At 47.8% G+C, this 27,439-nt stretch overlaps 1 protein-coding gene across 2 annotated transcripts in view; it reads right to left on the minus strand.

Annotated features, from left to right (window-relative positions):
- Window positions 1-327: 327 nt before the first annotated feature.
- The window catches only part of RALY (RALY heterogeneous nuclear ribonucleoprotein), a 53,481-nt gene continuing 26,369 nt past the window's right edge, over window positions 328-27,439 (minus strand). The window contains exons 3-10 of one of the 2 annotated variants that reach the window (XM_040981619.1): window positions 7,710-7,974; window positions 6,751-6,823; window positions 6,534-6,581; window positions 4,524-4,690; window positions 3,834-3,947; window positions 3,446-3,678; window positions 2,266-2,314; window positions 328-575 (exon numbers count right to left, since the gene is read on the minus strand). In XM_040981619.1, coding sequence (XP_040837553.1) covers window positions 2,270-2,314; window positions 3,446-3,678; window positions 3,834-3,947; window positions 4,524-4,690; window positions 6,534-6,581; window positions 6,751-6,823; window positions 7,710-7,974 — 945 coding nt within the window. In that variant the 3' untranslated portion in view covers window positions 328-575; window positions 2,266-2,269. The remainder of the gene's footprint in view (window positions 576-2,265; window positions 2,315-3,445; window positions 3,679-3,833; window positions 3,948-4,523; window positions 4,691-6,533; window positions 6,582-6,750; window positions 6,824-7,709; window positions 7,975-27,439) is intronic. The other variant, XM_040981620.1, reaches the window with a different exon arrangement.

The following is a 27,439-nucleotide window of genomic DNA, read 5'->3' on the forward strand; positions in this document are numbered from 1 at the left end:
GGCACAGGAGCCAGCAGGGTGTGCTGGAAAACAGGAGCATATCCAATCCTCACCACAGCTCTCTGGGCCACACTGGCAAAGCCAACAGCCCATGGGTCAGTATCAGAGATCCTAGACCATGCTTCTGGTAAGAGGAACAAGGAAAAAACAGGACGGGGCAGCAGACCAGCTGTTTAAGGGGCTTGAGAGGAGAGGAGACCACCTTTAGAAAACACAAACCACCCCATGTCAGTAGGCTGGGATCCAATGTCTTTATTGTCAGGACCCCTCCCCTGGGGCTTCCCAGGAAAACCCCAGGAAAACCACATGGCTGGAATTGTCCTTGGGAGGGGAGACAGAGTGATGGAAAACTTCTGTGTTCTGCCCTCTGGCCTGAGCAATACAGACAAGGATGGGGCATGGGGAAGGCATGGGCCAGGAACTCCACCTGCAGAAGACGTAGCACTGGCTGGGATGTGTGTGGGGAGGAGGCGCCTGCTGCCTGCTCTCTTCTGGCACCCCTAGGGATGGGTGCCTGGCTTGAGGCCTGGAACAGCGATGCCCTTTTCCTGTTGGGAGCCATTGCTCCTGTCAGACTGAGAAAGAGAAAGACAAATAGACTAAGGTTGAGAGGAAAAGACTCTGCTACATTTTTATTCTCCCCCCTTAATGAACCTTATTTTTGAAAATTTCGGATTAATACATAATACACATATATTATTTTTAATGGGGCACATGGTAATACTTCAACAAATGCACACGGTACTCAAACAAACCCGCAGCCTTTTTGTTTCCTCCTTGTGTTTGGAGCCCTCCATCTCTGTCTGGGCCTTCATGCAGTACACGATGCAGAGTATGATTCGTCACTGTGAGCTCGAATCGCCCACTGTGCTGTGAATGCTAGGACTTGATCCTTTCGTGTTTGGTATCGGTTATCCAACATCCTTCCCCTGCACCCTGTATGAATCACTGTTCTAGGCTTAGATGAACTCTCTTTTAAGGTTTATCTTGTGAATGGGCAGACAGGATCTTCCATCTGCTGGCTCTTTCCCCTAAAAGCCATAACAGCCAGCCCTTGACCAGGCTAAAGCCAGTTGTCAGGAACTCTATCCTGGTCTCCCACATGGGTCTATCTTCAGCTACTTGACCAGGCACACTGGCAAGGAGCTGGATCGAAAGTGGAGCAGCTGCGACAGGAGCTGGCAGCTGGGCTGCTGCCATCACAGCAGCTTAATTTATGCAGTATCACCAGCTCCTGCAGATTTTTGGGCTCATAGCCTTTCTAGCGGGGGAAGAGGCTCCTTACTGTCATTTTGATGTGCATCTTCCTGACCCTGGTGTTCTTCTGACCACGGCAGGTAAGAAAGGGTTTAACAATGCCTGCCACGACATACCTGCACCATGGCCTCGGGCTTTTTGGGTCATGTAACCTCAGGTATGTGCTGCCCCCTCCCTGAGTGCCCACACACCTCACTTGTGAAGTAGCTCCACAGGGTTAAATTCAGCCTCACAAATAAACGGACCATTATGGTCTGAGATGCAAACCCACCTATGGAGAATTTTGCAAGATTCAGTATTCTGAAAGCCCTTGCTAGTGCAACAGCCATGCATGTGCCACAAGCTAGGATGCCCCTCTCTGCCTTGTGTTTGAGATTGTCCTCAGTCTAAGCAGGTCTTACTCTGCACGTGGTCCAGCAGTGGCCTGCCTTTTGGAAACTCTGAAGTGACCAGTGGTCACAGAGTGGGCTCCAAGGCCACTTACCACAGGATTCCAATCCAGGCTCCAACAATTACGACCCCTAGATCTAAATCCTGTACTGCACGTGGTTGTCTTCCTGCACCTCAGTACCTGGGTTCCCACAGCTGCTATAGCAACCCAGGCAGATGAAATCAGATAAAGCAGGCACAGCTCCAGCAAGCCAGGGCACTTCCCCAAATTGGACTGAGTCCTGGCACGTAGGACCCTTGTCTGTCCTACGCGAAGCTGGACCTACAGCCACAGGGGGCTGGCTGCTGACCTCCTGCACACCAGCGACTGTGGACTGTGGACTGCTAGGGCTCTCCCTCAGTAAACACTAATTCTCTTGCATCTGGGCGCAGATTCAGACATGTACCCTTCTCACCCCCTGGGTTTGCCGCCTCTGTCATCCAGCTTGCAACGGCTGCAAAGTTTTGTTTCTCTCTACTAGATTAGCAGCTCTTCAGGGTGGAGACAAGTGGTATGTAGCACTGAGATCTGTACTTCACTGCTTCCCCACCCACTGCCCATCAGGACCCACCCGGTACCTGCTTACTGCAAAGCCGCCTCTTCTGCATCTGTGTCCTGGCTGCGCTCCTAAGAAGAAAGAGACCACACATCACTCACGGGACACTCGGAGTCATGTCCTGGGCCACCTGTGTCCCAGAGCACACCTCCAAGATGCAGTCAGAGAAAAGAAGCGAAAACCAAGAGGAACGACTGTGGGATATTGAGGGGGTGGTCTGAGGGCCCCAATGCATAGAAACAGGATCACTCACGGGATTCTGAGGCTAGCTGGGGGCACATTTCTGTATATGGAAAGACTCTGAATTACAGCAGGCTAGAAAACAGTGTAGACTGACAAGTTCCCCATCTCTAGGACATCCATAACTTTCGTTAGGGCCTATTATGCCTCCACAATTAGGATGGAGTGGCAAGCTAGGTTGAGGAATGGAGAGACACGCTAGGCAGGAGGACTCTGGGCAGTCACAAGAGCCCATCATGCTCATGCTGGGGCTGGCAGGGGTGAGGAGAAGCTCTGGCACTAGAGAAGGAAAGCTCAGCTCTATATTAGTTATGAGAGCCTGACTAAGCAAGCTGCTTGGTCCCTCTGAGCCACCACTTCCTTCTAAAGTGAAATATGCAACATAAATCCTTTCTACAGAACAGGGTTGCTGCAAGGATTAAATGAGGAAAACCAGGACTACAGAATCTGCGGCTCAGCAAGAGGTCATGAAGGACATGGCAGGCCCTGATGGACACCTCACATACCTGGGCTTGGCTCCCCTCCCACTCGGGGTCAGTCCCTGTCAAACGGCTTCCCAGCAGTAAAGGACACTGCGGAGGCAACCTGTTTCCTGCTTGGGCAGCATGGCTTTCAGTGGCATGAACCCCCACCTCCCCATGACGTCTCCAGGCAGCCCTAGACTGTTCCGCAGAACTCCGCAGACCATATGCTTTCTCTGGGCCCGACTCTCCCCTTCACCAACCCACATGGCGAACAGAGGCCAAAGCAGGCCCTGAGCTTGTGTGGTCTGTCTTGGTGCCCCACGGGACTTGTGAAATACACTCCCCCTGCCTCGCGCTTCCTTTCTCACAGGTCTGGCAGTCCTGAGGAGGGAGGAGGCCAACTGGTTCACCCCTTCCCTCTGCCAGCCCCCTGTAAAGCAGAGCCCAGCCCTGGCCTGTCCCAGCCTCCCTCAGCCATGCCCTTGTCCAGGCCCTTACCAGCTCTTCCTCACTATGCGTCAGCAGTCCCTCCTCATCACGGTCGTCCCGGGCCTGGGCTTCTCCCTGGGTTGTGTCTGTCGCAGAAGTCTGGTCTTCTTGGGGGGCAGGTGGCCGGCTGCTGCTGCTGCTGCCGCTGCCATTGCCACTGCCACTTGCACCACCATTGCCACCACCACTGCCGCTGCCACTGCCACCGCCACCACTGCTGCTGTCGCCCTTCTTCTTGCCATCTTGAGGAGCAAGGGTTAGATGTGGAGATACCAGACCTCACCAGCAGCAGCCCAGCGCAGCACTTCAGTCACAGGCGGGCTGGTCCGCAGGGCTCCCACCCCCACCCATGTCCAGTCCTGCCCTTGTTCTGATCCAGCTGCCCCTCGAGGCTGACCTGCGTTGGCCTTTTGCTCCTGTGCAATCTGCTCCAAGCGGCCCAGCAGGGCATCGATGGTGGACTTGATCTGTGTCAGCTCTGCCTTGATGGTCTGTAGCTCACTGCTCTTTACTGGGAGAAGGGAGGACAAGAGTGTCACGAGCACAGAAACCATTCAGAAAGGCAATGATCTCCCAACCCCAGCCTCCTTCTGACCCTTGTAGGAGACCTCCCCTTTGTATGGCCCACCCATACATCAGAACTTAGGACTCTCTTCCCCAGTCCTCTCAGCTTCAAAGAGACTCGAGGGGCAGCAGCTCAGCGGTGAGGGTGCTCCTCAGCACGTATGCACCAGAGTAACACATGTTGTCACTTATGCCAAACAGCAAAATCTGTCTTTCAGGCTGTGTCAACGTGCCTCTCCTGTGATCAGTTCCTGGGTACTGACTGTAAATGTGGGATAGGAGCCTGTGTAGCATCTCACGGTGCTCCATGTCACAGCCCTGGACTTGGTGCCCAGCCCAAGCCCCTTCTTCTCAATCACCAGCCTTTTCCACTTAGATGTACTTGGTTGTATGAAGGCTGCAGAACTGTGGGAAATCTGTTCTTTTATTTTCCAAAGTAAAAAAAAAAAAAAAAAGTGATTCCATTATTTTGCTAAGATAAAAATATAGATCCCATACAAAGAGAATACAGTCAGTCACTCACATTTGATCTTGGCTGAGCTGGTGGTGGCACCCGTGGAGCGGGCAAAGAGCTTCACAGGTATGGTGGTTTTGACGCGCCGGACCAAAGGGACTGTCACCCGGGGTCGCTTCACTGGGACTGCCCTGGGCACGGGCACTGGTGACAGGCGGCCCCGGTAGTCGAAGAGCCTGTGAGGATAAATGGGTCAGCAGCTGTGGTGTGGCCTGTAGCCACTGAGGGACACTGCAGACAGCTCTAGCCCTCCTTGGATATGGCTGGTGAGGGGCTAGGAGTGTTATATACTTCTGTCTGCTCCCAACAACCCAGACGGTGAAAAAGAAGGGCTTTATGGCCCCTGATGGTTGCGGGGGTTCTCACTTTAAACTCTTCTTTCTACCAACCAGGCCAGTTCAGGGTAAGAGAAGCAGCAGGTGGTAAGGGTTGCATCCCCCACAACAGAGGTCTGTCTGACAGGAAGGCCTACCCCATCGCTCAGTCAGCTGCCACTTTCTTTAGACCCTGACTCTGCTCGGAGTCTGCAAATGTCCTCAGCTGACACAACAGGGAGGTGTGGGAGCAACCCGAGCCTCCCTGAGCTGTCATTTCCCCACACCAACTCGCTGTCTACTCACATCCACTGTGGGCGTCCAGCATGAGAGGGTACCTGGCGCCCATGACCTCAGACAGAGGAGGATGGGCCTGGAGACATTTCCTTATTTTTGGCCTTCTTAATCCCTTCCCAGTCCCTCCCCTGCTCTACTACAGAGCTGGAGAACAGGGGGCCCAGTAGTGTTTCAAAGCTGGCCACCTTAGTCACACCACATGCTTGCTGCCCCCAAAGGCCATCACCCACCCCTCTCCAAGAGGGGTTCTTTTCATGTTAAACGGTAGGAAGTCAGCAGGCTGAACCTGGTGTGGTGGCAACAGAGCGGGGAGGGGTCTCCCCTACCTGCTGCCACTACCTTACTGCAGGGAGCTACAGCTTCATGGGGGTGCCCTGGGACCACGTTCCCCATGACAGCCAGGAAACCTGCTATCTGCTAAGTATCTGGATACCCAGTTCCTGGGCACTCCCTTCTTCAGGGGGCCCTGCCCTGGGGGTGTGATGGCTGGAGATGGACAGTCTCTAGGAACAGATCCAACCCCAGATCCTGCATTTCTGCTCCCAAGGGGAGGGGGCGGCTCTGGCCTTGGTCAGAATCACTGAACCACAGAATCTCAGAGCTGGAGGAACCCTAAGAGACTGCTTGGTGCAAGCCCATTTTACACTAGCAAGGGGATTTGCCCAAAGTCACATAATCCATGCAGTGGAAGAGTTGGGAATAATAGTCAAGTCTCCTGCCACCCAGCCTAGGCCTCTTTCCACTAGACCACACTGTCTCCCAAGACTATGCGCAGGTGAGAAAAAGCAGGCTGAGGGGGTCTGTTCTTCCTGGGCTGCCTGAGGTGGAAAGGGGAGGAGTGCTGCTGATGCCAATGGGGTGGGAACCCATGGCCTCAAGACAGGCTCAGGGAAGGAGGTGGGGAACACAGGCCTCCAGGGACTAATGCAGACCTCCCAAAGTCTGCCTGGTCTCTTGGCTATAAGTGTAAGGCCAGAAGCTCAGAATGAGCTCTGGGGTTCTGCCAGTGAGTCAGGCATTTCACACGGATGACAAGAACAAAGAGCAGAAGTATGAGGGCTCCAGTTCCCAGCAACCAGTGCTAAGTGGTTTTATATTCCAATTGGCTAAGGTTGTTTGTTCCGTGGCTATACAGTTTCCTCTGTCTCAGGTCTAGGAGGAGGAAGTGTGGTCAGAGTGCGAGACAGTGTGCTATGGCAGTGGGGACTCTGGGCGATGCACCTACAGAACCAGAACCAAGGCCCAGCCCCGCCACTGGCTTGTGGAGCAACCTTGGGCAAATGCCTGCCCACACCACTGGGCTTTGCTTGCCATTTGGAGGAATGAGTGGGCTGTGTGGCACCAGCAATCTCTCAGGACCCTTCCAGCTTTGCTGTTCCATGCCTGGGCGCGCCCCTCCCCTGCTCACCTGTCGTAGAAGTCGTCCCGGTAGTAATCATAGTCAAAGCTGTAGCCACTGGGAAAACAAAGGGGAGAGGGCCAGCGCTTAGGGACGGCCACTCCGCCCACTCTCCGCAGGCCCTTATCTCCATTCGCATCCCCAAGTTCTAGATGTAGCACACTGTCACCAGCAGCAGAAAAAGGGGCCCATCCACTCAGACACACAGCCACACGAGGCGCCCCACCTGTAGATGGCAGATGCTGCTCTCTTTAGCCCCTTGGGTCTGTTGGGCTTGGGCTCTCCAGCCATGTTGATGTCTGTGCGGAGGGAGGAGGCAGAGTCGGAATGCCGGCCTGACAGCGGTGTGCCCACACACATCACCCGTGTGCACACAGGCAACTCACACACTCACAACAATGTACATACACGTAGGACTGATGCGACCCATTAAAGTCTTCATACATTTAATCTTGCAAACATTAGACTCAAACCCACATACTATCTTCACATATGTTCACATCAAGAAAATCACAGACACACAGATACCATGTACTGTCCAAGTACACTTGACTTGGTTCTAACATACGTGATTGCCTGAATGCAAATAAGCCAAAGTACATTTGCGTGGGCATTCTACAAACTTGGTTCTTGAGGGGATCTCAGTAAATACCCAGTGAAGCAATCTATAATTACCTATTTACATACACTCAAGTGCATTCTAACACACACACATACTTATCACGCCTACATTTAATAAGGGCACATGTTCACATGTTCAGTCACATCACATACTTCATGGTCAGTAACACATATATGGATGTCCCTTCTCAAACATACACTAACACTGCATGGTCATGTCACACATCTGGAACACCAAAGCCAAGGGTATCTGCTTTGTCCCTGTGTTTCCAGCCTATGCTCCTGGGTCTCAGAAAGAGTTCTAACCTAAGTCACCCACTGCCCAGTGTTTCTCTGGAGAATCTACATTTCAAATGGAACCATTTTACTCAGAAACAATGAAGGGACTGGAATGAAACGAAAGGCTTTTCCAAGGGCTACTAAAATTCCTCCTGTGCAGCACCAATTTTGTAATACATATCAGATATATAAAAGCTCAAAGCAGTGGTAGAGATTGAAGGACTAAACCAAAGAGCTGATAGGGAGCTGAAGAGGAAGGGTAGTAAAGAAAAGCGCTTCACTTACCCAGGGTCTGCCCAGCCAGCACCCGCCCATTCTCTCCCAGCACAGCTGCCCGGGCATGACGTTCGTTGGAATACTGGACAAAGGCATAGCCCTTGTGCACGGAGCAGCCGGCCACACGGCCATACTTGGCGAAGATGGTCTCCACATCCGACTTCGTCACCACAGTTGTGTTGAGGTTTCCAATGAAGACCCGAGAGTTGATGGACTTGGGATCATTCTTGTTGGTAACATTGCTTGTCTGGATCTTCAATGACATGGTGGCCACCTGGAGAGAGAGAAAGCCTCTAGGATGCTGGTTCCTGGGCTGGGCGCAGGCTACATCCTGGCTTACTCCTTGGACTGGGTGCCCATAGCCTGCATCCTGGCTTACTCCTTGGACTGGGTGCCCATAGCCTGCATCCTGGCTTACTCCTTGATCTTGCACAACTCATATCCCGGTAGCCATGTGACCTCCAAGTTTCTGTACCTTGTCTTCTTGCTGTATTACCTAGAGCTGCGACTTTGGAGCCGCTGACTTCACTGCCAGGACCTCACACCAGACACTGGTTTCCTCATCTGGAATTTATATGTGTGGGCAGAGCCACAGCATTTTAATGGGAAGAATCCCACATTCCCACAGGTCACAATGCTAGTCACTGACAGGGCTGGATCTGAATGCTGCTCAGCTTCACTCCAACCTTCACACACACACACCCCTTCTCTAATGCTATCTCCGATGCTATCCCATTCAGGATCTAAACTGGAAGATCTTCCACAGCTTTTCTTCTGTTGCTTCCAGGAAGAAACACAGCAAGTTCACAGGGTGACTGCATGTGATGTTTGCTCTGGAACCACACTATCGTACTAGCCATTTTTGAGCAAGTTGTGCTTCTAGAAGGCTCACTGAGGGCTCAGGATGGCATCTAACAGCAAATAACCCCAAAATCCTGTTTTACTGAAAATGGAGATGGGCAATTTCATTAACTTAGCAATAACGAGTATTTAACTTGGGATCAGTCATCTCAATCACCCTGCTTCCCAGAGTTAAAGCCAATTTAAATACCACAGTAAGCCAACATATTTATCTAAGAATTATTTTATTAAAAATTATATGGATCACTTACTTTAGCATTAAAATTTTGTTGTTCAGCCTTGAGATGAGACTGCACCCACTCTTCATTCTATACTCAGAAACATCTCTGGCCCAAGCAGCAGTGCATGTCTCTCCTGCCCCTGCCTCTTAGGATAGGTTACGCCTGGTCACAGGCCCCGGGGAAGGGAAGCGGGGCTGGCTCAGTTTCTACTCACTGGCATGGGAAGGCAAACTCCCTTTTAGAACAATGCTATTTCAATATTCATCCCAAAGATGCTAAAGGCAACAAGTAGCATATACAAAAATGCTCACATTTCGAGTAGAGGTCATTTATTTTTGGTGACTTTGAGAATATAGCTGGGAAAACTTGTTATCTGTGATTCCAGTTGATTTGTAGCTAAAATCTCCCAGCTTGGAAGTTGAAGGAGTCTCACCAGCAGGTGGCACTGTCCACTAGGAAACCATAGGTGGGCCCTAGGAATGGGACCGGAGGAGGAATTGCTCCTGGGTTTCCCCAGTAAACTCCATGGAAACACTGGGATTGAATGCACACACTAAGATAAAAAGAGAAGAGGGCGCCACCTGTCAAGGCAGAGCTGTCCAAGAGGCAGGAGGCAGGCCTCACCTCACATGGAATTTGCCAAGGCCTTGATTTTGGCCTTTGCCTCTAGAATGGTAAGAGATGCATGTCTTCTGTTAACGAGCCATTCAGTTTTAGCGCAATCTGTTACAGCAGTCTGAGCAGACTAAGATAACAGCCTTAATTCTGATATTGTTGGTATCATCTTACGGATTGAGAGAAAAAGCTGAAGATGAAGAAAGAGAAATGATGTCCACGAGGCTGGTAAGGAGTGTAGTCAGGGCTGGTCCAGGTTCCTTGTTGAACCTTCTACAAGCCACTGTCTCAGCAGCATCCCGTGCTTCTGTCCGCGCCCAATCCTATCGGACCCACCCTGGTCCTCAGTTCACCTCTCAGACCCTCTCAGTCACTCTCCTAACCTAAAAACTTTCCATAGACCTAGACCCCTTCCTCTTCACATGGCTTTTTCAAAGAAGAAGCTCTCTGGGTCTTGATAACACCAGTACCGCTTACAGCCTTGGTCTTAGCCAGACCTACTGAGCACCTCTGGCCTTCCTCTCCTGGGTGGGGATGGGGGTCTCAGCAGCTTGTGGCCAATCCTCTCCCACTAGAACAGCTGTCAGGGAGATCTGTTTCTGGAAAGTCAAAACAATTATACTGATCAGTGTCCAGCACTTCTCCCTGGTCCAGGGGCTCCAAGCTACTAGACTGCCAGGGACAACACCACATTTGTTCATCTCATTAAACCCATCAGGTTCCAGCTCATCAGCATTGCCTAAATGATCATTATTGGTCTGATAGGAATAATTTCCCCAAGAGTACTCTTTAGTTCCTGATCATTCTGAATCTCTTGAGAAACCCCAGCTCTCAGCATGCCACCCACTGGGCTCCCACACAGGCAGACTCACACCACAGGTCCAGAAGGCTTGGACGAGGCACTACATGATCTGCAACAAGGCATGGAATTACCCTGGGCTTTACCATCATCCTTGTCCCCTGAACCAGGACTCATCTACTGCACCTGAAACCACTATTTCTAACTACCCAATCCCTTTCCCTCTTTCTCACACAACACACTTCTCCTGGGTATAATCCTCTGCCCTGGCACCCTGGGACTAGCTGGAAAGCACAGACCTATTTGTTTCTCAGAAAGCCCTCTCTCCAGGAACCTGGTCACTTTTTCCTAATAACAAAAGGAAAATGCAGACAAAGTAGTAAAATCAACAAGTCTCTACAGTCAGACAGGACTTTGTTCCGGTGAGCCCTATCATTCAGGAACTATTAACGCATGAGCTTTAAGCTTGCTGGGCCTCAGGTTCCTCAACTACAAAACAGGAATTACAATGGACCGTTTTTGAAGGACTATACTGTTGTGAAAATGCAGGGTAAATTAGGGAGGGAAAGGAGTATTAGGGAGGGAGGGGAGAGGGAAAATCCCTGAATCTACAGAAATGCATCACTAAATAAATAAATGTTTTTAAAAAAAAAAAAAACTTTCGCCTTTTACTAAAAAAACAAACAAAAAACAGGAATTTTACCAGCATTAGGGAAAGGATTAAGGAGCATATGCATACAGTGCCCACTACAGTGGCACAAGGAGCTATTAAATGGAGAGTGAGTAACCCAAATTGCTCTGATAGCAGATGACTCCAGTGTGGCACTCTGGGTCTTTCCCATTCCAGCCCTACTGACTCTCACCCATGCCACGTCCCAGTGCTCTGCACCTTCCTAACGAAAAGGTAGCCAGGGCAGGAAGTCTATACATACTTTCTCCCTTCTCCCAGCATCTAGAATCAAACCAAGAAACTTTACTAAGGTGACTCCTCCCCACACCTGTCAACTACTATTGCACCAGCTGGGAGAAGGAATACTGACCTGGAAAGGCTCCAGCCTTGTGGGTCACTCTACCTCCAACTTCACCATGAGGTCTCTAGTCCTATATTTTAATACTGGTACCAGTATCCAGTAAGTCCTAAACAAATACCCAAAATGGAAAGAGGCAAGCAGGGTTGCACTCCTGTCGTTTCTCCCTACAGTGCGCTCTGGATGTATCCCTTACCTTCCCTGTAGTTCACTAAACTCTATGGTATGGCTTCAGGCTGAGGTGTGGCACCTGTGACAAGTGCTCCCTCACAGGAAATCTAACAGGGGGTGTGTAGGTGACAATTTTGGTCTATGATCTTCAAGGCTCAATTACAATTAGGAACTTACAAATGACTGTAAACTTCTTCGATCTTTTGCCAAGAAGTCACTGAGCCAACTACAAGTGCAGGTACTAACTGACAAATGACACAAGTCCTAGAATGGGGTCTAGTCTCAGAAACAACACAAAGACATCATCTGGGCGGTCAGAGAAGGAGCAGCTGAATTCCACTAGCTTCCTGGCAAGGGGTAGTACAGGAACAAGTGAAAAGTGTGTTCTTTCTCCTCTTTGGGCCAGCCTCATCTACCCTTTCACCTTCAAGTTGGGCTGGAAACACAAGTTTGAAATTGGAGAATGTCTGTACTGCTGCTTCCAGTTCCCTTGACAGATGAATAATCATTCTTGTACTGAGTAAGAACACAAGTTAATATCCAGCAACTTTATATTTAGTACTTTGTATTAGCTCAGAAGCTGAACAGACATGAATTCCCATAATTCTGATCATAACCTAATGAGGAAAGCAATATCATCTTTACAGGTGAACACACTGATGCGCAGGACCTTAAGTAACTGTTTCACAGTCAGGCCCAGCGCGATAGCTCAGTGGCTAAAGTGCTCATCTTGAATGCACCAGGATCCCATGTGGGCGCCAGTTCTAATCCCAGCGGCTCTGCTTCCCATCCAGCTCCCTGCTTGTGGCCTGGGAAAGCAGTCGAGGACGGCCCAAAGCCTTGGCACCGTGCACATGGGAGACCTGGAAGAAGCTCCTGGCTTTGAATCGGCTCAGCTCCAGTCATTGCAGCCACTTGGGGAGTGAATCAGCAGATGGAAGATCTTCCTCTCTGTCTCTCCTCCTCTGTATATCTGATTTTGTATTAAAAATATATCTTTTAAATAAATTGTTCCACAGTCACATAAAATGGCACGGTTATGAGCAAAAGACTACAAGCTTCTAAAGTCTGTGTTTTTCCCACCCCACTAACCTCGTTCTCACTGACCTTTGACTCACAGAGAAATGGCTCTCTCTGGGTCTGGTTTCTGCAACAGAAAGTACCAGCGCAACAGCCTAGTGTCTAAATGCCCACCTTGCATCTACTGAGATCCCATATGTGCACCAGTTCGTATCCCAGCTGCTCCACTTCCCATCTGGCTCTCTGGTTGTGGCCTGGGAAAGCAGTCGAGGATGACCCAAAACCTTGGGACCCTATACCTGCATGGGAGACCCAGAAGAAGCTCCTGACTCCTAGCTTTGGATCAGCTCAGCTCCAGCTGCTGCAACCACTTGGGGAGTGAAACAGGAGACAGAAGATCTTTCTGTCTCTCCTCTCTGTGTATCTGCCTTTCCAATAAAATAAGCTGCACAGAAAAAGACCTCCAAGGCTAACTGTGTGACCATGATCATCATCACCAACACGCATCAAGTACTCACCACACACCAAGAACTGAAATAGGTCTTCTGTGATGACAGGTTCTGTGACCAAGTCACCGATGAGGACACCAAAGCTTGGTGCTTGGTCCTACTCAAGGCAGGAAAATCGCAGAGCTGAGGTCAATCTGTGAGACCTGGTCCCTTACCCTTGGCCCACAAGGGCTTCGGTGCTGGACATGCCCTCTACGTACCTAGAGGTCAGCTTCTGCCTGGACCTCCTAAGACTATCTGATCTTTCAGACACAAACTTCAGGGGCCTTGCTAAGGGCATCTCTCAAGTCGATGAGCCAATCAGCACTTGCTGTGAGCCTGGGGGATGGTGTACTCCCCCTTCTCACACTTTAAGGAGCTGGCACCACACCGTGATAATACAGCAAGATTAGTCACTGCTTGCTGTTGGCTGATTATAGCTATTCTTTTCTGTAAATGAAGTTTAAAAGTCATCAGAGGGTTTGTCAGCTGTGACTTATGAGCCTCCTTCCCACAGGGAAGTCAGGCAGTGACAAATGCCCCTCTCGTTCTGCTATTCATTACAAGTTGGAAGGTGCCATGTTCCAATTACCAGAGACCCCGGTGGAGCTCATGGGAAACCCTGCTCCGGGCTGTGGCCATTACTCAGGCCTGGCAGGGGTGCCGGCAGGGCTGCCCTAGACCTGAGTGCCACTGCATAGAAAAGGAGTAAGAGTATTTTTCTGACCAAGCCAGCCTGATCCATCCCTTAACTTGCATTACTCTTGGAGATTTGTCCTAAACACACTACACAGATGGGGAAAAACCTGAGTACCATGTGACTGTGTCCAAGCACTCAGCATCAACTGTCCACACAATGGAAAAATAAGGTCCTGCAGACTAGGTGGGGAACACAATACTCAGGAGGAGAGCAGAGGATGAAGTACACAGGGTGCTCAAAGCAGACTGTCAGGACCTTTGGAGATACACTAACGCAGTTAATAGCTTCAACACTGAATACCCGTATTATGCTGAATCCTAGCTGGATGCTGCAGAAACACAGATGAAACAGCCCCCTGTCACTGAGGGTAGATGGAAAAATTAAACTCCAGAAAATGATTTGCTCAAGGTCACAAAGTTAGTCAGTGATTAAAAAAGAGCATGGTGGCTAAGTCCTTGCTTTGCATGACCCAGGATCCCATATGGGCACAGGTTCTAATCCCAGCAGCCCCGCTTCCCATCCAGCTCCCTGCTTGTGGCCTGGGAAAGCAGTCTAGGACGGCCCTAAGCCTGGGGACCCTGCACCCACATGGGAGACCAAGAAGAAGCTGCTGGCTCCTGGCTATGGATTAGGTGAGCTGCAGCCATCAGGGCCAGTTGGGGAGTGAATCAGTGGATAGAAGATCTTTCTTTCCTTCTCTCCATCAATCTGCTTTTCCAATAAAAAAATAAATCTAAAAAACAAAACAAAAAAAGACAGATCTCAGGGCAGTTATTTGGTGCAGTGATTAAGACACTGCTTGCGACTGCTCCCATTTCATATCAGAGAACCTAGATTTAAGTCCCAGGTACTTGGCTCCCTATCCAACTTGCTGAAAATGGGCATTCTGGGAGGTAGCACATGATGGCTAAATTACAGTCCTGACTACCCACACAGGAGATCTGGATTCAGTTCTACCGTAATACTAACCTAGACCTGAAGTGTGATCAATGAAAGAACAGAGACTATCTCTGAGGACACAAGTCTTTTCGTGTGCCACAAAAAATCTGGTATTTGGAAATGTATCTCCAATATAAAAGGAATCACAAGAGTGGGCAGTCATTAAATGTTGAATAAATAAATAATAAATAATCTGCTATAAGAATCTACACAGTCTTAAACATGAAGGTAACAATATGGAAAACATACTAGTATTATCTACTTTCCAGTAGCCCTTGAACCTTCTTACCCTAATTAACTATGTAAAGAATGTCAAAATAAATTTTATTAAAAAAAAAAAAAGAATCTACACAGTGCACCAAGAATACAACACGAGAAGGTGGGCAGAGATGAGGACCTAATGCCTCCTTGTACTGAAAGGCCCTGAAAGCAGACTGGGCTACCCTTCTGGGCAACGGGGTCCATGGGCTGATTTATCAAGAAAGCACCTGCTTGCTGTTCTGGGTCTCTAACAGAACTGCCATATTCTGTGGCCATTCTGTTCTGAGCAAGGCGGCAGAAGACCGGCCAAGCTAGTGCATATGTCTCTATTTCCAGCATATATTAGAGGGAAATAAAGGAATCTCTGAAGAAACACAAAGAATAGGACTTAATCCAACATTTCATTACCCCCACTTCACCATACACACTTAGGTGTATCCCTAAAGGAACATATTAGCCTTGGATATTCTTCTTGCCTGTGAAGTCCTGGGCCTTGAATCCTACCTCCACTAGCTACATGATTCTGGGAAGGCATTTCACTTCTCAGAAGTTCCAGTTTCCACATCTGTGAACTGAAAATAAAAAGCCCTGCCCTGTCCATCTGCAGCACAGGTTGTTGTAAAGGTCAAGTGAGATAACCTGTTCCCATTTCCTGAGATGTACTGCATAAATACTTCAGATGGACAGCAACAGCAGGTCTTGCTAAACAGAGGTCCCAGACAGGAAGCCAACCTGCTTGCTATACAATGTGGCACTGTGGCCAGGTGCTATACCCCTGTGATAGTGTTAACATCTTTTCATGTGGAAACAGTATTTCCTCATTGCAATCATCCATCCCCTTCAACACACTGCATGGTAACCTGCTGCTGCTCCAAGTTCCACTAAGACCTGATTCTGCAGACAGTATCCGTACTGTCCCATATTTATGGTTAATTCCTAAATCCAGACAGGAGAAGGAAGGAAAGCTGACCTCCTTCCAGGGTGGAACTCAAACATGCGCAAGTCTCCAATATCATCCCACAGTGCCGGCCCTGAGGGGACCACTGAGGGTGACACCATAGTCTTTGTCATTCTGCCTTTGTCTCTCTGGTAACAACATTTAACTCCACTAAAATCACTAAGCACCTCTCACTTGCATGACACAGCAAGTATGACCCTGTGACTTCCTGTCTGACCCCTGCAGAGACTTCCTTCCCACAACTAAGAATCCTGTCCAAACCCCTTCCTGAGTTTAAGGCCACTAAATTCATGCACAACAATCCTCTCTCATAGTTCTAAGTCACACTTTACAAATAAGTAAACCCTAGCACAGAAAGGCCCAAGGTGGCAGAATGAGCAAGTCCACATGCCATGGGTTCTTTCTGAAGGAGTGGGTTATTGTATTTCAAAGTATAGACTCAAGACCAAAATCACCACTTCTTACACTATGTGACAAGCGATGGGGCGCTGAATGGCTCCAGGGAGCTCTTAAGGGGGCTCAGCCACTGACCCCCAGCAGAGCCTGCCAACCCACACCTCACTCCTCACAACTGCAGCCGCTCATCTGCATTATTCAAACATCTAAGTTCAAGAGCTCTGCTGCTGCTAAACAAAAGTCAACTAATGAACATCAGCAAAAACAGAAAGCCCTCACGGAAACACATAACACAGTAACACACCCAATTCCCAACAGACTTCCAGCTGAATAATTCAACTGACATGACCAAAGCACATGATGCGCTATGCTTGGTCTTCTTCCTCTGCCTTTTTCTTAGAATGAACTCAATAAAATAAAATTTCCCCCAAATGCCTAACAGATATCTTCCCTTGTGAGAGAAGGAGCATGGGCTTTGACACAAAGATTTAAATCATGACATAGAATGTGTCACTAAACTCCTATAGCCAAAGTCCTCTGTGAGGTACATACTTGTCCCCTACATACTGAGTCATTCATCAAGCCCTGCTGATTTGACTTCCTGAATACTTTTAGGACGTAGTCCTCTTTCTCCATGCTAAATACCAGCCTTTAAATGAATCCTCCACAGTCACTATGGTAAACCTATCACTCCTGAATTTAAGGAGCTGGGGCAATGTCTCAACTGGCTAATCCTCCACCTGGAAGCGCCAACATCCCACAGTGCACGTCACAATTCATGTCCCGGCTATTCTACTTTCTATTTAGTTCTCAGCTTATGCCTTGGGAAAGCAGCAGACGATGGCCCAGGTCCTTGGGACCCTGCGTTCATGTGGGAAATCTAGAAGCAGCTCCTGGTTCCTGGCTTCAGACGGCTCAGCTGAGGTTGTTGCAGCCATTTGGGGAGTGAGCCAATCGATACAAGATCTTTCTCTCGGGCATGGCTCAGTAACCAAGTGCCTGAAGTCCTCACCTTGCACACGCCAGGATCCCATATGAGCACTGGTTCTAATCCCAGCAGTCCCACTTCCCATCCAGCTCCCTGCCTGTGGCCTGAGAAAGCAGTCGAGAACGGCCCAAAGCCTTGTGACCATGCATCTACATGGAAGACCCAGAAGAAGCTCCTGGCTCCTGGCTCAGGATCAGCTCAACTCCGCTGTTGCAGACATTTGGGGAGTGAATCAATGGATGGAAGATCTTCCTCTTTGTCTCTCCTTCTGTGTACTTTCCAATAAAAATAAATCTTTAACACACATACACACAAATCAATAGGACTTTTATAGACAAAAACAATGTTGAGAAAAAAAAAACAGAGGTTTGCTTTATTTTAAAATAATAAAAAACTGGTGCTGGTGTTACCTAGTAAGTAATGCTATTGCCTACAGAGCCGTCATCCCACGAGTGCCAAACTGAGTCCAGACTGCTCTGCTTCTGATCCACCTCTGTTAATGTGCCTGGGAAAGCAGCAGAAGATGGGCCAAATCCTTGCGCCCCTGTGCCCACATGGCAGACCCTCAAAGATCCTGGCTCCTGGCTTTAGACTGGCCGGATCTGGCTGCTATGGCCATTTGATGAGTGCACAGTGCATGGAAGACTATGCACTCTCTCTGTAAACTCTGCCTTCCAAAGAAACAAAATTTTTTTCCCTTCCCTGGGTAGGAAAGTAGCAGTGATCCTGCCTGTTGGTTTCTTCTTCTTCTTTTTTTTTTTTTAAATTTTTACTGGAAATGCAGATATACAGAGAGGAGGAGAGACAGAAAGATCTTCCATCTGGTGATTCTCTCCCCAAGTGACCGCAACAGCCAATGCAACGTCAATTCAAAGCCAGGAGCCAGGAACTTCCTCCAAGTCTCCCACACGGGTACAGGGTCCCAAGGCTTTGGGCCGTCCTCAACTGCTTCCTTAGGCCACAGGCAGGGAGCTGGATGGGAAGCAGGCTGGGATTAGAACAGGAGCCCATATGGGATCCTGGTGCGCTCAAGGCAAGCGAGGCTGCTGGGATTAGAACTGGTGCCCCATATGGGATCCCAGCGCATTCAAGGCAAGGATTTTAGCCACTGGGCCACCACAGTGGTCCCACAGTATCATTTTTATAGCTATCACTTAAATATCTCACAATATTCTCCAAATGGATTTATAAGTTTAGACTGGTGAATGTTTAGGTTTTCATTAAATTTTCAATATTATAAATAATAGCATCTAAGGGAAAGTTTATTCTATATATCATATTATTTCCCTAAGACAAATTCCCAGAAGTGGAATTAGTGGTCAGGAAGTATGAACCTTTTTATGGTTTTTGTGATATACTGCTGAACTGCCTTCCAAAGGTGGTATGAGTTTTCACAGCTATCTGCAGTGAATGCCCTGGAGATCAAGGCAACTTCACCAACATCATGTATTATCAGAGAGAGAGATTGTGTGTGTGTGTGTGTGTGTGTGTGTGTGTGTGTGTGTGTGTGTGTGTGTGTGTGTGTGTGTGTGTGTGTGTTGGACAGTACAGGAGATGATACCAGAGAGCCCGGAAGAGGTCAAATGAGAAAGTGCCTTAGGTCCCAAGGGCCTGAACTTGACGGCAGGCAGCAGCCAAGCCCATGTTCTCCGCAGCACACCACTCAGGGAGGAGCCCCTCATCATTCCCTCTGGCTGAACCAACTCCATTCCAGGGCACAGCATCCAGTCACATGCTGTCTGATGTATGTTTTCTCTCACCCATGAAGCAGCACAGGGTTTTTAAGGCATTTTCCATATCATCCAGCTGATTGCTAGGCACATAGCAGGAGCTCCAATACCGCTCACAGATCTGTTAACTGGAGCCACCTCATGCAGCGACACTTCCTTTTGTGAAACCCTGGCTGCCCTGGCACAGTCCTTACCAACCTGAGTCGCTAACCATGGCATCTCCTAGCAGATGTCTTGCCTTCGAAAGTTATCAGCCACTCTGCTGGCTAAAAATAGACTGAGGACAAGCTATGAGCACGTGACAAGTAAAGCAGCATGTCAGGTGGCCAGCAGACAGGCTACAGTGATGAAAGCCTTGCCCCACAGTGCACTGTCTGAGCCTCACCAGGAATCTCGGGCCTCCACCACCTCCCTTCTTCCCATCACACGTGAGCAGGCCACATGTTTCTTCTGAGGAACTGCTGACTTTCTCTGTGGTATTACTACATTAATAAGAGCTACTTTAACGCTGACAAGGGTAGTAACAGGATAATCATGGTGACAAGTAATGTAAGAGCAAGGCATTTTTGGCCTCACTACTTGGCTAGTTGTGGTCTAAGCCATGAGTAGCGGGAGGGCCTGATGAAGGAGACTGTGTTAAAACGCTCCAGTGCAATCTAAAGGTCCCTGTTTCAACCCTGGGTTTCAGTGCCATCTCTCCCAGCCCGAATGAATTCCTGGAGAGCAGCGATCACAGTCTGTTTCATCTTGGCATCCCCACTGCCTTTCACAATGGTCCCCAGCACTGAGTGAGAGCTCAGCCAAGGGTCAGCTGAACTGGACTCAAATGAGTCACTGACACGAGTCTCACCCCAGTCCTGACTTAAAAAAAAAAAAAAGATTTTATTTATTTATTGGGAAGTCAGATATACAGAGAGGAGGAGATAAAAAGAGGAAGATCTTCTGTCTGATGAGTCACTCCCCAAATGACTGCAATGGCTGGAGCTGCACCGATCCCAAGCCAGGAGCCTGGGGCTTCATCTATGTCTCCCACGTGGGTGCAGGGACCCAAGGCGTTGGGCCGTCCCCGACTGCTTTACCAGCAACAAGCAGGGAGCTGGATGGGAAGTGGAGCTGCCGGAATTAGAACCAGCACCCATTTGGGATCCCAGCATGTTTAAGGTGGGGCCTTTAGCTGCTAGGCCACTGCGTCGGACCCTCAACCCAGATTTCCCCCCCCCCCCCAGGCCAGATTTTTAAGGAACAACAACAAAAAGATTCAGATTGCAAAGATGCTAAAGTTAGGAGGGGGCTGAGGAGAGATGGGAAGGAAATGAGCCAATCCGCCCCAGAATTCAGGAAAGGCCACTTTGTACTATGACTGTTATAACATACTGATTGTTTATTGCATGGTATAGACTTATTACTAAGCATTTCACTTTTCCATTCTTATAACTCTGAAGTAATAATTGCATTAAGGCCACAATGGTCCTATTTGAGTCCTTTTAGGAGAATGACTCTGGAATCAGATCACTGGGTTCAAATCTCAGCTCTGCCTGAAACCGGCTGCCTTGTCCTGGGTAAACAATTTAACCTCTGATTTAATTTTCTCATGAGTAAAAGGGGAATGATATTACAGAACCTTCTGCATAAAGTTGTTGTAAGAATCCAATGAGATAATGTACCAGCATGTTAAACACTGAGAAAATTTCCTCAATAACAATGTTCTCATTATCATAGCCCCCACTGAACAGATGAATTCAAATATTACTGTAAAGTTTATCTGTTTGACAAACAAAGTGAGAGAGAAGTATCTTCCATCCACTGGCTCACTGCCCCAGGTGCCTAGAGGAGGCCAAATCCAAACTCTTCACTAGGTACCCCATTTGGGCTGATGTACGGGCCTGTTGCCTCCCAGGTAGACACTAGCAGGAAGCCAGATTGGAAACAGAGCTAGGACCCGAACCTAAGCACTTGGATATGGGTTGTGGGTTTCCCAAGTGGCAGCTTAGTCACCTGTACCATGTCTGCCACCGAACACCTGACTCTTAACACTGAATATGAGGAAGTGACCGCTTCACCAATAAAGCAGCAGGACTAGAACAGAATCCTGATTTGGTGATAGAGACTGCAGTTAAAAGCATGGCTCTGCTCACTTGATGCCCCTAGAGAAAATTCTTCCAAACAAATCCAAGTACACCCTCTGTGGACCTTGACATCCTCAGGCAACTCTGTCACAGTTTTATATTCACACATCTGTCACCCTCCATTACAATCTGACCTCTTCAAGGCTGAGAATGCTTTATTAATCTCTGCAATCCCAGCTGTCTAGCACTGCCCTGGCAACCAGCAGACATCCAGTGAATTTCTGCTAATAGGTGCAAAAAAAAAAAATCTCAGGCGGAATGGTTTCAATAACGGTTTCCAAGGGTTCCTGACCTGGCAATTCCTTAACAGTGAACTGTACAGCTGGTGTTCCCGAGCTGGGCACCAGCCCCTCACCCATAAATCAATACAGCAAAAGCCAAGGCAAGGCAGAGATGGAAGACAAGACAAAGGAGGGGCAAAACCAGAAGCTTGGGGTCACCCGTGTTTTTGTTCAATATACTGCAGGTGACAGACAATGCAGGTGTGTGCGGCCCTGAGACTGTTCAACCTGGGCTTTCTGTGCAAAGGTACACGAGGTCCTTACCAAGTAGACAGTGACAAGAAAATACCATCAACAAAGTGAGGGGACCCAGCCAGTCCTCTCTGCATTACCCAGTGACCCTGAAACGAGCCCAATCACTGGGGTCCACCAGTTACCCAACTGGAAAAAATACTGGGCAAAGAGTGGCGAGTTCACTCCTGACAATATGTTAACCTTTCAGCTAAGAAACACTTCTTGAGCACTGCCACATGCCAGGATATCTGTGATACAGCAAAGAACGGAGGTTCACCTGCTGTCAGTCACTTCCCCGAACCTTAGTATCCTCATCCTGCACGTGGAAAGAGAGTATCGGAAATCCTTCAGTCTAACTTCACAAACAGAAAGGTAGTATTTTGACTAGATCTGAACTAGTCGAGTCAGCAAAGCACAAGAGTCAGTCCCACCAGCTAAGAATCTAGAATAGAAGGCCAGCAGCACACACATATCCACTGAATTTCATGAAGATGATGATGGAAGAGCAGAAATCTGAAATGTTCTCTTCAAACAAAAACCACTTGCAGTCTTTTCCATAACTGTCAGAGAGGCCCGCCATCGCATTGTGAATGCAATCTAAACATCTTACACCAAGAACAGAGCTCACCTTTGTGAATCAAAGGCAACCTGAGCTAAAATTACCCAAAGACCCCTGGGTCCTCCAATTGTTTGGAAACTTTCAGTGACCATTAAACGTGTTGTTTTCTCATTTTTCCATTTACTGGAACAAACACATGAAAACAGAATACTTAGCCCTCTAACAATACTCTCTGATTAGTGGTTTGCAGAATACTATGTAATTTTAGGATTTTCTGGCAAGAACACAAAGAATGATGGATAACCATGATGTTACACCATGATGTCCAAAGGGGAACTTAGTACCCTATCTTGTCTATGCAACAGGCTGGCTCTGTAGAAGTGCTTACAATCTCATGTGCCTGACCTAGAACTGGACCAGACAGTGCTGTATGAGCTCTTCTACAGCAGACCAGTATTCCTCAGAGAAGGTGCTCCAAGGTCAAAAAATATGTGACACGAAATTCCCACCCACCTACTCCCAAGTAACAAGCAGTATAAGGCTTTAAATAATCAGAAAAGCAATATACTTATTATCATTCCTCAAGCTGATTTTTCCCCGATTAGTAACAATTCTCCATAGGGAGACAAACCAACACAGATTCTAGAAGCCCCATCATCTCTAACCTACTGTGATCTGTACCGGAAGTACGTAGCTAATGCTATATTTTTTTCCCTCTAATCCAGTTCTCCTGATCTAATGAAACACTAGAATAATAGTGTGGTTAACAGGCATTGATTGCATGGAGTTCATTTTACTGTAGCAAAAATAACAATTTTCAAACAATTGGAACATAATATACTTCAAGAATATTCAAGAGGAACTAGTAGTTACTGAGCTTTTACTAAATACTGTGTGCTAGCATTTTCCATACATTAAATCGTTTAATCCTTAGAACAACCATAGGAGGTAAAACCCAGAGCAGCTAAATAACGTGGTTCAAGGTTGCACAGCCAGAAAGTGGTGAGCACAGATGTCAAACCCAGGATCATCTTTCAAATCCTTCTGCTTTGGGTTCAGCCATCAGGATGGCAACTAACCCATCCCACACCCTTTTCAGGCCCCAGTCTCCTCAACTATCCAATGGAAACAGTCATTCTTTGTTTCTTTTTAAATAGATTATTAAAAATTTTTTTAAGATTTATTTATTTTTATTGCAAAGTCAGATATACAGAGGAGGAGAGACAGAAAGGAAAATCTTCTGTTCACTGATTCATTCCCCAAGTGACTGCAATGGCTGGAGCTGCGCCGATCCGAAGCCAGGAGCCTGGAGCTTCATCACATGGTTACTCTCTAGGCTGTTAGGAGGCATAGCCACACAGAAATTCTTTAAAAAGTCATGAAAAGGGCCCAGTGCAGTGGCCTAGTAGCTAAAGTCCTTGCCTTGAACATGCCAGGATCCCATCTGGGTGCCAGTTCTAAACCCGGCAGCTCCACTTCCCATCCAGCTTGTGACTTCCCACCCTGCTTGTGGCCTGAGAAAGCAGTCGAGGACGGCCCAAAGCCTTGGGCCCTGCACCCACATAGGAGACCTGGAAAAAGTTCCTGGCTTCAGCTTGGGATAGGCGCAGCTCCAGCCACCATGGTCACTTGGGGAGTGATCATCGGACTGAAGATCTTCCTCTCTGTCTCTCCTCCTCTCTGTATATATTTGACTTTGCAATAAAAATAAATAAATCTTTTAAAAAAAAAGTCATAAAAAAACCCCCACAACTGAGTAGGTGAAATAGCCAGAGTTATCTACATGGAGCAGATGACAGACTGGCTGAGACACAGACTCCTTAACCTCATCTTGAAACATCCCAGGGGAAACAGGCCAGAGGGATCATTTGAGACAATAAAACCCAAAGCCCTTTTCTTTAGGAGGCCTGTCCAGGAGGTCAGTAAGCACACGATATGGAGTGAGGAGGCGGGTGCAAGCAGCAATGGAACCAGGGTGGTCACCTTCACTTTGCTTTGGGATGGGAATACCTAGGCCCCGATTCAGGACGTGGGTACAGGGCTCTGCGCATGTGCTCCAGCTCTCCCGAGCTGACACTATCATCTTCCTCACTGCTTGTGGCCACCTGCCCCTTCCAGTTTGTGGCAAAGTAAGGCCGAAACAGCAGCAAAGCATTCTTGGATCCAGGCTTCAGTTGTGGACAAAGACATAAAGAACAAAAGGCACAGCCCCTAGGCTAGAGCTCTCTTGTATAGCAAAGTCTGGCATAGGAATAGTTTCAGCAACTTTTTGATCTAAAATTAATCAAAAGAATCGCCGGTCTATGGACTAAGGGCACCATCTCGGTGCAGGGAGCCATATATCCAGTCCTGGTTTGTGCATGAAAAATTCAGTGGTTCCGTGCTGCTACTGTGGACCTCAGCTTACCCCATCTGTAAAGCAGGCTCTGACTACACCTGCAGGTTGCTGAGAGAAGCCAGTAAAAAAACAGCAGAGAGAGTACAAGGGAAGCAAATGGGGCACTGAGCCTTCCACGTTCAGAGAACCACATGGCTGAGACCTGAAATAACCCATTCTCTCTCTAGTTAGCCTTGGATTCGCACACGGAATCCAGTGACTGAGAAAGGAGTGGCAGGCAATTGAAAGGTTGCCATTTTCCTACTTTTTCAGTTTATTTAGCTGTATTATAGGGCCAAATACAGCAGAGGATTTTGATTTATAATCCTTACACTTGTTCATTAAAATCTGTTAATTCAGTAGCTGCAACTTAGATTTCCCACAGCCTTATGACGATCCACCCAGTAGACATCTACCCCAAACTGCCAAGGTTTGTAAAAGAACACCAAACTGAACCTAAAACTGGACCAGCAGGGAGCAGTAGCGTGCTCCACAGCGCAGGGGCCATGACCTTCAGCCTGGAACCCTCTAAGAATGCTGAGCCTGTGTCATCCCATCATCCTGTCAGTGACTACACGTGACTGGCATCCTCTGCCTGAGTATCAGCCTTCTCTTGCCTCCTAACATCTGGTTCCTACGAGGTACGCAAGCTTGTGGATGTCAGGGTATAATTCTCATGCATGCAGTGAGCATGTCTCAAGTCTTATTTTAACTCACTAATGTGGAAACTAGAAAGAGAATAACTAAGAAACTAGAATTAGGCTGCTAGTGGAAAAGGATTGCTGAAATAAGATGTGCTAAAATAGACCTGGAATTGGTTAGCATACTAATGAATATGTAAGCTTTGGAGTTATCGTCTCTGCTTTAAAAAAGTGCACCTGTAGGTTTTTCATATATGGACCTCTAACTTTCCAGAACCATAAGATATTTGAGCCCTAATCATTCCTGAAGAATAAATCAAACAAATTCCATTCTCCAAAAATGTGAGATGATTCTAAGATGTGCAAGAAAAGATTGTAACATACTTTAACAATGGTTACTCAATCATCTTTTTGTTCTAATGTTTTACATAATTTTCCTTAGTATACATTCATTGAAAATGATCAGAACCTCTACATGACAACTGTCCAGAGCCAATCCAATACAGACTGACACCTCTCTGCTCAGGGCACAGACCCGGCACGGGCAAGGCGAGGATTTTAGCTGCTAGGGTACTGCATCAGGCTTTTTAAAAAATGTCTATTTATTGTCTATTTATTTTCACCTACTTGAAATGCAGAACAACAGGGGGAAAAAAATAAATAGTAATAATAAAATAATTCTTCTTGGGCCTGTGCAGTAGCCTAGTGGTTAAAGTCCTCACCTTGCATATACGTGGATCCCATATGGGCACGGGTTCGTGTCTCGGCTACTACACTTCACTCACAGCTCCCTGCCTGTGGCCTGGGAAAACAGAGGACAGCCCAAAGCCTTGGGACCCTGCACTTTCACGGAGACCTGGAAGAAGCCCCTGGGTCCTGGTTTCAGATTGGCTCAGCTCTGGGACAGCAGATCTTTCTGTCTCTCCTCCTCTCTAGGAGGAGTAAACCTGAGTTGTGACAAAAATAAATAAATCTTTTAAAATAGTAATAATTATTCATCCATCCATTGGTTATTTCCCATATGTCCACAACAGCCCAGGCTCGGCCAAACCAAATGCAGTAGACTCAAAGTCCATCCAGGTCTCCCACATGGTGTCGGGAACGCAAGCACCTGAGCCATCACTGTTGCCTTCAAGGCTGCAGCAGCAGAAAGCTGGAAAAGGTAGTTCAGTAGCTGACAGCAACTGCAAAAACATTTTCTCCTTTCTGTCAGCTTCTTTTACAAGCCTATCCTCAAGCTGCTACTCAAGCGGCTCCCATCAGGGGTTAGGTATATTAGGAAAACCAACTCCTGGACAGTGTGAAGGAAGAACTTCCTGATAAGTTTGGCCAGCAAGGGGTAGGAAGTAGGGTCATGTTAACATACAGTTTGGTGAGTGAGTGTGCCAGGCACAGGAGTAAGTCCTTAGGGACAAAAGGAGCTGCACACAAGGAACCCATAATCAACGGTGAAGGATGAGCAGGCACAGCATGTAGACTTCAGAGCTGATCACTATAAAGGAAGTATGAACAATGTTTTACGAGGTTAGAAAAGGGAATAACTAACTTGAGAGAGATCAAGGAAGGCTTGAAGAAGTGATAATTGAGTTGGACTTCCAAGATGAGGTATTTGGCAAAGAGATTAGAAAGAACAAAAACATAGTGCTTCCATACATGTTTCAGAGAAGGGAACACAGTGTGGTGTAGCCGGACTATGCGATGTCAGAAGGAAAGCAGAACAGGTTGGACAATTCTCCTGGCCGAGCTTTGCAGCACGTTTCTGGGCCTGTGAGTGAACTTTTGTCAACCAACAGACCTTGAAAAGATTTTCTCAACCCTGGAACTACAAAACCAGCAAATTCTTAGAACTACTAAACCACTCAAGTAACATCCTCAAAACTCTCTCTTCCCCACACTGGGGTCTCTACGTTGACATCAAATGATCGTTCCCATTCCCAGGTGCTGATGTAATTTCTCTCTCAACGATGTAAAGAATATTAAAAATAAAAATTTAAAAAGCAGTGAACAATCCTCCCAGGCTCTAACCCACCAGGCGACATGCTCTATCAAGTAGGACTGTTACACGCAGACGTAGCGAGATCGGGCAGGTAGCTGAGGCAGCAGATGAACAAAAGGCTTCTCTCTGTTCCCAATAAATTGGTCCTTGGGGATCCTAGCTTTGAATTCTAATTGACACAAGGAGGAAAAGATTCATTAGGCTGTGCACTCATTAAAATGCTCTGCTGCTCACCTCCAATTTATTCTTGGCACTTCATCAGGAGGAATTAAGTAAACCAACAGGCTGGGAGGTTGCTGACAACAGAGTGCAGCGTGCCTGATGCTGCTAGGGGTTCACAGGCAGTGGGC

This window comes from Ochotona curzoniae, unplaced genomic scaffold (genome assembly GCF_017591425.1).
Source record: "Ochotona curzoniae isolate NIBS_2020 unplaced genomic scaffold, NIBS_Ocur_1.0 contig_3520, whole genome shotgun sequence".
NCBI classification, from domain to species: Eukaryota; Metazoa; Chordata; class Mammalia; order Lagomorpha; family Ochotonidae; genus Ochotona; species Ochotona curzoniae.